Source organism: Struthio camelus, chromosome 4 (assembly GCF_040807025.1).
Source record: "Struthio camelus isolate bStrCam1 chromosome 4, bStrCam1.hap1, whole genome shotgun sequence".
Taxonomy (NCBI): Eukaryota; Metazoa; Chordata; class Aves; order Struthioniformes; family Struthionidae; genus Struthio; species Struthio camelus.
This window is the reverse complement of record NC_090945.1, coordinates 71,424,952-71,434,764: the sequence shown is the minus strand read 5'-3', so window position 1 is coordinate 71,434,764 and position 9,813 is coordinate 71,424,952. Positions and strand designations below refer to the sequence as shown.

General features: G+C 60.4%; 1 protein-coding gene across 1 annotated transcript; it reads right to left on the bottom strand.

The window, feature by feature from the left end:
• Positions 1-3,734: 3,734 nt before the first annotated feature.
• On the bottom strand, positions 3,735-6,306 carry NKX3-2 (NK3 homeobox 2). Its single transcript, XM_068941028.1, has 2 exons — positions 5,834-6,306; positions 3,735-5,284 (listed from the first exon to the last, which is right to left on the bottom strand). The coding sequence occupies exons 1-2, from the start codon at positions 6,255-6,257 to the stop codon at positions 4,809-4,811; spliced, it is 900 nt and encodes a 299-aa protein (XP_068797129.1). The 5' UTR covers positions 6,258-6,306; the 3' UTR covers positions 3,735-4,808.
• Between the last annotated feature and the right edge of the window lie 3,507 nt (positions 6,307-9,813).

Sequence of the window (9,813 nt, the reverse complement as noted above, 5' to 3'; positions counted from 1 at the left end):
CCCTGCATTTGGCTCACGGGCCCTCTGCCCGGAGCTGTTTGCTCCAAACGGCCTTGGTGCTAGAGAGGGCCGTGGACGGACGGGAAACACACGGTGATTCCCCATGTCTCTCGGCAGCTCCAAACCCCGCGTGGGGAGGTCGCGTCGGCTCGGGGGGCAACGCGGCGCCATCCTCGGGGCGCGTCGCCTCGCCACTGACAGGAGAAGCCGAGCGGAAAAGTGTCGGCCCGAGCCCTTCGCCTGCCGGCGAGGGGCCATTGACCTCCGCGCCACCTTTGCTCCCTGCTCCGCGGAGCCGCTGGGAGGCCGCGCAGGTGCCGCGCCGCCGGGGCGGCCCCGGCGCTGGGTGCGGGCGGCGGCGGCGCGGCACCGCGCTCCGCGCCGGGGCGGCCCAGCACCCTCTGCTCCGCTCAGGGCAGCTTGTGGCCCCCGAGCTCCTCTCTTTCCCTTGGGGAAGCATCGCTGATTCCTACCTGAGAAGTCGTGTGTGTGCGTGTGTGTGTGTGTGTGTGAGATGGTGGTGGGGAAAATCTGCGTGGTTTCCTGTTTTAATACCCTGTGAGCGAGCAGGAGGTATCTAAATATAGGCAGAGTGCTGGCTGCAGAGTTAGCCTCTGCGCCTGTGCGAGTGTTTAATACACAAACACAAGCGCCTATGGAGACATATGCAAAGATATACACAATTTACTTTATATTTCAACAATCGAATTTCTTGTAGCTGCGGTAGTTCTCTCTCTCTTTGTCTTTGCCTTTTTTTGTAATTGTGACTGTTTTCTCTTCTTAAAAAATGTAACTTGTCAATGGCCGGATGGAAATTTATTCCCACGGCTTCTGTATGTACTCGAGGTTTGGAAAAGAGACCAACGTTGAGACATATCGTTAGGAAGATTATTTTCATTTTGCAGCTGTGAACGTGCTGATGAGCTGAATGTGTGTTCGGAGGGAATGGAGAAAGGACGCTGGAGTCCAAATTTTTCTGTCAACTTAAATGGTGAAAATCCAGAATAATTCCTTTGACCTTGATACAATTACACAGGATTTACTGAGTATTTTGTCGGTTAAGAAAAGACAAAAACATCAGAACGTTTGCTTTACATTTCAAAATGTAAAGTTATCAATAAAAGCAAGAAAAGAAATGTCCCAAACTCCTGTAAATTTACAATAAAATTATCAATTTAATTTTTCCGATATAAAATAGCGACATTTCCCAAATATCAGATTTTGTCAATGTCAAACGAAAACACGTATGATGTTTAAATATTCGATAGTAAAATAGTTCTAACTTCGCAGTAACTTCACTCGGGTCACCTTTTTCAACAATTACCGTCTCGAGTGAAATGCATCGTAGTGTCACGGGATTCTAAGAAAAATAGTTTGACACTTTATCCTGCGTATGTATTATAACCCGAGGAATAAAGCCTCGGGGAAGGTCTACGGATCGTCTCTTTCTTTTCGTATCAGGCCATTTCCTACAGTGCTACATCCACCAGCAAGCACGAACAAAAATAATAAAACGCGGTGACCTACAGGAAAAAGAAGACTTTCGAAATAGTCCTCTCCCTAGATCACGGAGCCCAATAGTAACAACAGCCAGCTTCATCTGGCCTCCCCCTCCCTGCCGGGGCCAAACCTTCCGCTGGTGTAAATCATCCCAGTTCATCGAAGTCACTGAAGTCAGCGGCTCTGTGTCCCTCGGGTTACAAGTCTAAACTGCCTTGGGATGGACACGAGGACAGAGGCAGAGAAGCAACCCCGAGGGCAAGAAGAGGAGCAAACAGATCTTTCTGCGGGGCAGCACGTTCACGAGTGCATAGGGGGCTTAGTCCTTGGATCTAAAACTTTCATTTTCCCAGCAGGGAAGCGATGGGAAAGATGGAAGAAAATATTTAGTTAAAAAACAGAAAAAAAAGGTTTCAGGATCGGGCCTAAGAAATGTCATTCCTCCCTGCATCCGCCAAGATGTTCGCTATAAAACACCCTTCCTCCAGCTTCAGTCCCTCCAGGAAAGCTAGATCTTGAGCGCGCTCCTTTTCGCGAGTGTTATTGCCAGCACGCCCGGAGTAACAGAAAAACAGAAACAAAAATAAGACAAGCCCCGAGATGCCACGAAGACTGACGGCTTTGGAAGAAAACGAGCCTCGCGGTGGGGCCGGGAAAGCCCCCCCGGGGGAGCCGCCTCCCCCCGGCGCGGAGCCCGCGGGGCGTGCGCGAAGCGGGCGAGGGGACCTCGCCTGCAGCCGGGGATGTGAGTGTGGGTAGATCTCCCCTGCAGGGCAAACGGCCGCAACCCGGGCACGGCTTTCCCGAGCCTCGGGAGAGCGGGATGGCAATCAGGGAGGGCCGGGGGCGAGGGGGCGGACGAGGAAGCAGCTCGGCGGCCTCCTGGGGAGAGGTGCAAGGGCCGCTGCACAAGCCCGAATCCTGCCCGCGGCCGGCGGTGGATGAGGCTTTAAATGTGCCGCTAGCAGCACCGCCTTCCTTTGCTCGGTTTCTTTCGGCGGAAAGTCCGCTCGACCCAGCGGGGAGCGAGAGGAGCAACGCGGGCCAGGGAGCAGCGAAGGAGAACGGGCAGCGCCCGAGCAACGCGGCTGCCTGCGAGTGGGGACCGCGGAGGGCTTAATCGGCGTGGGGAAACGCAGGGGAGAGCCGCGGCCGCGCGTCGGGGTCTGGCCGCTGTGATCACAGCGATCCTCCGACCGATTCCTCTGAGCTCCATCGCCATCGCACTCGCCCCGGCCCCGGCTCCGGCCCCTGCGTTGGGGGTGCGCACCCCGCCGCCCCGGCGGACTGCTGCGCTCGCACACCGGCCTCCCCCGCCTCCCAGCCCCGCGCCCCGGCAAGGGCTCCGAGAGGACGGGCAGAAACCAGCGGCGGGGCCGTGCGGCCGCCACCGTGCAGGCGGCCCACGTTTGCTGCAGCAACTTGAAGGGGATTCAGTTCGAGGAGGGAGGCTGCCCCAAGCGGCTATTGCAGCTCCGTTTGGATGCCAACGGCTTCGGCCGTTTCGCTGAGGAGCGGGAAGCCCCAGCGGGTGCGACCCGCAGCCCCGCGGCAGCGCCCGGGGCCTCCGCCGCGGGACCCCGCCGCTCGCGGCCCGAGAGCCCGGGACCGGCCTCCGCTGCCAAACTCCAGCAGAGAGGAAATAAACTGCCGAGCCACGCACATTCCCGGGAAGCTGACAAGGTTTTAAACCGACATGGTCCGTGAAAGCGAACTTAGACCAGGGGGCGACTGCTGGACCGCGTGTCCCGGCTCGCCTACAGCAAATCCACCCGTGAAACCCCCTTTTCTACTCCCCTGCTGCATAGAGACTCTTCTGACCGCACCACATCCTCACCGTAACTGCTGAACGTGAAACAGCTGTAAAATAAACCTACAACTCCTTCTCCCCGGCAGAAGGAGGAACCTTCTACATCCTGCATACACGTTATCAGCTAACTCCTAACACGACCGATCTGAACATTCAACCCGAGTCTCTTCGCCCCCTCTCTTTCCCACGGAGGCCAACAGCAGTGGTGCTACACGGCGTGAACGGCGTGGGGAACAGAGGGCGAGATCCCCGCCAGGCACAGCGGGCCCGACTGCGGGAGCTCCCATCCCCGCGGACCCGCCGCCGGCGGCCTTGCGTGGGGGAAGAGGAGGGACATTTTCTGAGCTACAGCCTGAATTCAATTGCAGGAGATGTCGCTGGGGAAATCCGTGTCAGCTCTTAGAAACGACACAAGCGACAGAGCTAGGTGTTAAACTAAAGTTTATAAATTAAAAAAAAAAATAAAGTACAGCGGGTAGCTTACAAACATTCACAATTCATTTGAAGTAAATAATCTGAGTGCACAGTGCCATTAAAAGAGAAAGGGAGAAAAAAAAAGCGACGAGTTAACTTGAAAAAGATACCGTAATTACATTGCTGAGAAGATCAGAAATCCCGCCCCGACGGAGAAGTCTGCAGAAAAACTGTAGAAGGCACCGATGGCATTAAAATTCCCTATTACATCGATTTTTTAAAAAGCCTGACTAGAAATATTCACATTGAATATAAAAATAATAACAACTTTAATACAACTGGAAAGTGCGAAAAATCTGTAACTCCTCCCTCCCCCAACACGGAAAGATCTCAGGAAAAAGAAAAAGAAGTCTTGAGTTTTGATATAAGTCTCACCCTTTTGTGACATATTTATCCTTTGCCAGGGATCATGGAGTACAGGAATAACATGGGCAACAAGAGCAGGGGGGATCTGAAAGAGGCTTCCTTACATTCAGCACCATACAAGGCACACTCAGTTTGCAAGGAGCTGGAAGAGCAAGGACTCAGACGTCAAAAATAATCTTCCTTACAATCCATCGAGGGAGTCCTTGATCTCTTTTGAGCTGCTTTTGGTTTGTTTTTTTTTCCTCTCCTTTTTTTTTCTCTCTCTCTCTCTCTCCCACACAAGATCGAGTCTCTACCAATCCGAAGCGAAACAAAACAGACAAATAAAAAGTCTACACCAAATACACCGACAACATGGATACCATGAACTAGTTGTGCCGAAATGCGAGAGTCATCGGCTGGCAGGGTGGGGATGGGGTGGGAGTCGCGGAGGGGGGGATTGGCCAAAAAGTCCTACGTTGGAAGAGGAGAGGGTGAGGAATCATCCAAATAATATTAATAATAAAAATAATAAAATAATAATAAATACTGTCCAAGGCACCGAGAGCTGCAGCTGGGGCTCTGGATCTGAGGAGCTGGAGGGGGGACAGAGGGGAGATTGGTCTCCTGGCTGCCAGTGTGTGTGTGTTGGGGGGAGTGTGTGTGGGGGGGGTGCCCCTCACTGGGTGCCGGCGGCTGCGGCACAGGTGGACAGAGCCCACCCGGGCAGGCAGTAGTAGGGGTAGTAGTAGGAGGGCTGGAGGGAGAGCAGCGAGGGTGGCCGCAGCACCTCGCCGGGGTGATACTGTCTCTGGTCGTCGCGCACCAGCACTTTGACGGCCACCTTCTTGGCGGTGGGCGCGGCGGCCAGCAGGTCGGCGGCCATCTGCCGCCGCTTGGTCTTGTAGCGCCGGTTCTGGAACCAGATCTTCACCTGCGTCTCGGTGAGCTTCAGCGAGGCGGCCAGGTCGGCCCGCTCGGGCCCCGACAGGTAGCGCTGGTGGTTGAAGCGCCGCTCCAGCTCGAAGACCTGCGCGTGGGAAAAGGCCGCGCGGGAGCGCTTCTTCCGCGGCTTCGGGGCCGCCGCCTCCTCCTCCCCCGACAGCAGCTTCCCGCACTTGCCCGCTCCGTCCTCCTCCTCCGGCGGGCTGCGATCTGCGGGCAGGGCGAGAGCACGGCGGTCACGGCGGGCAGGCACCGGGACACCCCCCGCCCGCGGCCCCGCAGCCCGCCCGGCGGCCGCTCCGCGGAGGGCCCGCGCCCGCCGGCCGCTCCGCCTCTTGCCGCCGGGGCCGGCAGCGCCGGGGCGGGCGGGGACCGCGCGGAGCCGCTGCCCAGGCCGCAGCCGGGCCCGCGCGGAGCGGGAGATCCGCGGGCGGCACCGCGGGCTCCTCGTTTCCCCCGGAGCGCAAGGCGCCCTCCTGGACGAGGGGCCAAGCCTGACCAAGGGCTCTCGCCGCCCTAACTCTCCCCGTAGTGATTCTGGGGCGTTTTTCACTCCCTTTAGCAAAGTCCAGGCTAGCTGCAAAACGCCTCCGTTGCCGCGTCCCGCCCGGGCACACGAAGGCTCCGCAGGAGCCGGCGGGCACAGCCGCGGACTTACGCCGCCGCGAGCCCTCCGCCGACCTCCTCCCCTCCGCGAGCGGGTCGGCGCCGCGGAGGCTCCGCGGGCGCGCCCGCGCGGGGCGGAGGCGCCGTCCCTACCTGAGACGGCGGCCGACATCTCGCTGTCGCTGAGGCCGGCGGCGTCCCGCTCCGCCGGCTCCCTGGGCTGCGCCTCCGGCGGGGCCGGCCGCCCCCCGGCCGGGGCCTCGGCGGGGCGGGCGCTGCCGCCGGCGCCCTCCTCCTCGCAGCGCCGCTCGCCCTCGGGGTCCTCGCTGAGCGCCGAGTCCGAGTCCCAGCCCGCCGGCGCCCGGGCGGCAGCGGCGGCGGCGGCGGCGGCGCGGGCCCCCGCGGGCGAGGCGAGCCGCGGGCCGTCGGCGGCCGCCGCCGCGCCGCACAGCCGCCAGCCGCTGGCTCCCCCTGGGGGCGGCGGCCGCCCCGCCGAGTGGCGGGCGCGCTCCTCCTTCTTGTTGAGGATCGCCTGGATGGAGAAAGGCGTCAGGGCGTTCCCGCCGCGGACGGCCATGGGCCCGGCGGCGGCGGCCGGGCGGCGAGCGGCGGCGAGCGGCCCCTCTCCACCAGCAGCGAGCGCGCCGCGCCTTCAGCTGGGCGATCGCATCGCCGCCTCCTGCCGCTGCAGCCGCAGCCGCGCCGGTGCGGGGCCCTTCTCTGCCGCCGGGGGGGCGGGCGCCAGCGGGGGCAGCCTCTCTGCGCCGCTCCCGGCCCGCCCGCCCATAGGGCCGGGGGCCGCCGCCGCCGCCGCCGCCGCCGCGCTGCCCGCTCGGCCGGGCGCAGCCGCGGGTCGCTGGCGGCGCCGGGCGCTGCCTCCGCCCCGCTCTGTCCCGCCCCGCCGCCCTCCCTCTCCTTTTTCTCCCGGCCGCGGTGTCATTCCTCACCTCGGAGTGACAGCCCCGGCCCCGCGCCTTCCCATTGGGCAGGGCGCGCGCTGGGCGCCCGCTGATTGGCTCCCCGCCGCGGGGCGACGCGGCTCGGCGGGGCGCGCGGCGGGGAGCGGGGCGCCTTTAACCCCTTGCGGCCCCCCGCGCTGCCGCCCCGGCCCCGGCCCCGGCCCCGGCCCCGGCCCCGCCGCCGCCGCCGCCGCCGCCGCCCTCCCGGCGCGTCCCGCCGCGGCGCCTCGGGGCCGCTCGCGGAGGACGTTGTCCTTGAGGGGCGCGCGGGGGGCGCACGGGCCGTTTCTTGGCGTAAAGCGACGCTTTTCACCTGGAGAATTAGGGATAATGGTTTCAGGGTGTTTCCCCGCTTCCTGCGCCTTGGCTGCGTTGAGGAGTGAGCGCTACAGCCCAGCCTTTAGAAAGGGTCCGATTAAGACGAGAAACCTCGCAGGGGAGCGTAAACAGTGCTGCCAGTTAGAAAACATTTGATGCGCGCTTCCCGAGGAAGAGCCTCGGGAAATTATTTGTTTCATAGTCTTCAAGGGACCGTAAAACCGCGCCGGAATTAGGGCTGCCTATGCTCTTCGGTTTTACGTGGTGGGGAAAAGCTTTCAAACTTTTGGCTGCTCGCTTTATAGGTGTAATTCAAAATATCGTCAACTATTTTCTAAAATGGGCTTTCTACTATTTCATTTGTTTAAAAAGTATGGTCTTTCTATGTTAGTTACGGTCTTCGGCCAATAGGACTTTTAAAGTCCGTTTTATGATGGCAGCTTCGCACAGATAAAAGACTGTTCTTCTGCGAAATGATTCTTTCCCTGAAAGAAAATGGCTCTAAACAAGAACCTTTTGGAAACTGTTACGTGCACGTGAATTGTATAAATGCAACATATTGCGGAAACAACATTGTGCCCCAAGCATCGTGCTCTTCTTTACTTCAAACATTATTGACAGAAGAATATCAGCGAGGGAGGGTATTAAGCAGATACACAAAAAAATGAAATGCCAGCACTTGACTGACGACCTTGATTTTCTAGCACTGGGGAGACGAGGCACCGTAACGAGATAGAGCATAACAAAATGATACCTCCCTTACCCCCCAGGGCTCGGCTTTGCTTCGTGACACAAATATACATGGTATTAACCTGCTGCCTTGGAGGCGTGGATCCACCTTGAACATTTCCTTGCTTGATCGAGCAGAGGGCAGCGTTTTTTGCAGTCGACCACGAAACCACGATAATTGACTGTCAACGACTCTGGCACGAAAGAAAGGTTTTCAAACATCATTCTTACCAGAAAAATAAATAAATAAAATAAATAAGTCTGCTGTGATACGCGGCATGAAGCCGAAATGCATCTTTGCTTGATTCATCGAGAACAGGATTTATCCTTTTAAGCAAGCTCAGTTCGTTTTAATAACCTTCCTTGGGCTCATTTATTATCCTTTTTTTTCCACTCAGGTGTTTCCCTGGGTAGCCATCGGTTCTGCCGTGAGAGACGTCGGTGCAACGATACACTCAGGAAATATCCACAGGGGATTTTTTTTAAGGAGGGGGTAGAGTAAAAGGCATCTGGGCAACCTGCGAGAAATCACCTACCAAGAGGCGCGTGGGACGTGTAGGAAGGGTGCCCTGTGCGGGCATTTTAAGGCGTGCTGAACAACGCGATCTGAAATGTGGGGTGTCACTGGAGATGCATGGATGGAGAGGAGGGAAGAGAGGCGCTTCTAAGGCGAAAGGCTGAGCAGGCTCGGACGTGGGGACGGGGCGGCCGCGCTGCTGCCGGGGCAGGGGCGTGGGGCACGGCGGAGCCGCGCAGCTCTGCGCACGACCGGCCGCGGCCGCTTCCCGGCGGGCGCGCAGGTTTTCGGGCTATCCTCAGGTGCAGCCGAAACGCCGAGCTGGAGCCAGACCAGGCGGCTCCTTTGCGTTGCGGAGAGAGGAGAGGAGGAGGAAGAGCAGCTCCTTCTGGTGCAGCTTCCCTCCAAGCTGAGGCACAGGCAGTTTCCAGCCCACGAAGTCCTTGATTTACAAGGCTTCGCGTTCAAGCTCTTGGAAATACCTGTGGTTAGTTTACAATGGCTGTAATTCTTCTTTGCTAATTTACCAAGCCTGCCTCGCAGCCACCCCTCTTTGTGTTTTCCTTTTTTTTTTTTTTTTTTGGTGTTAATCTCCCCTCCACACACACACCCCCGCCCCGTCTCCTGGGGCGATCTCTTCGCTCTCTTCCCGAGCAGAAAACAAGCGTTTGCAGGAGGAAATGCCTGGGGAGGAGGCCGGGACGAGAGCGAGCAGCGGCGGGGTAAGGCGCAGGCAGCGGCGGAGGGAGCTGGGAGGCGCCGGCGGGCCCGGGGCTGCGGCGGCCGCGGCCCGGCTGGGTGGTCCCGCGGCCCCGGCGGCAGCCCCGGCCGAGGGGACGGGCAGCGCGACGGGGGGGGGGGGGGGTTGGGGGGGCGAGCGGCGGCGCCGGCACTGCTCCGGATGGACCGCCCGGGCTGCAGGGCTCCCAGCCGGCTCCGAGGTGCCCTCAGCCTGGAAGCTCCGAGGCAAAACCGCAGGGCGAGGGCGCCTCGTCCCGCCGCCCGCTCTCCCGGCAAAGCCTTCGCGAGAGTCCAGCGCGGCGGCCCGGCCCGGCCCCGCCGCCCGCAGCGCCTCCCCGCCGGCCCGGCCCGGCCCGGCCCGGCCCCGCCGCCCTGCCTGCACCGCTGCCCCCGTGGGCGGGCGCGGAGCTGCCCTCTGAGTGCGAGAGAGGAAACTGGAGATAAATCCTCTCCGCAGGAAAAGGCTGGAGCGCTGCAGGAGGAGGCAGCGGCTGCCGCGCTGGCCGGGCAGCGTGAGAAACGGGCACGTCCGCGGGGCGACGGTTTCCACCTCGCCCCCACCCGTGATACGGGCTCGCCGCTCCCCTCCCCTCCGCCCCAGCCTCTGCCAGCAACGGGAGACGTACGTGCGGCCGGAGTCGCCGTCTTACAGATGCGCTCGTTACCAAGAGCTGTATTAGACTGCAGTAGGGGAAAAATAAACCCTGCCATGCCCCGTAACGGCATCTCCCGTGTAGACTCCACTGCGGACTCCCCTGGAGGACCCCCAGCACCAAGGAGTCCGGCTCGCCTGCCCCCTCACTCTCTCTCTTTTCAGACCACTCCGAGGAGCGCGGGGGGTGGGGGGGGAAGCGTTTGGTTTCGCAGGG

Bases quoted from the DNA above. Each gene is read 5' to 3' on its own strand.
- NKX3-2 (XM_068941028.1), bottom strand. From the start codon at position 6,257: ATGGCCGTCCGCGGCGGGAACGCCCTGACGCCTTTCTCCATCCAGGCG. The intron at 5,285-5,833 runs GTAGGGACGGCG...CCCTGCCCGCAG, and splicing joins GATGTCGGCCGCCGTCTCAG to ATCGCAGCCCGCCGGAGGAG.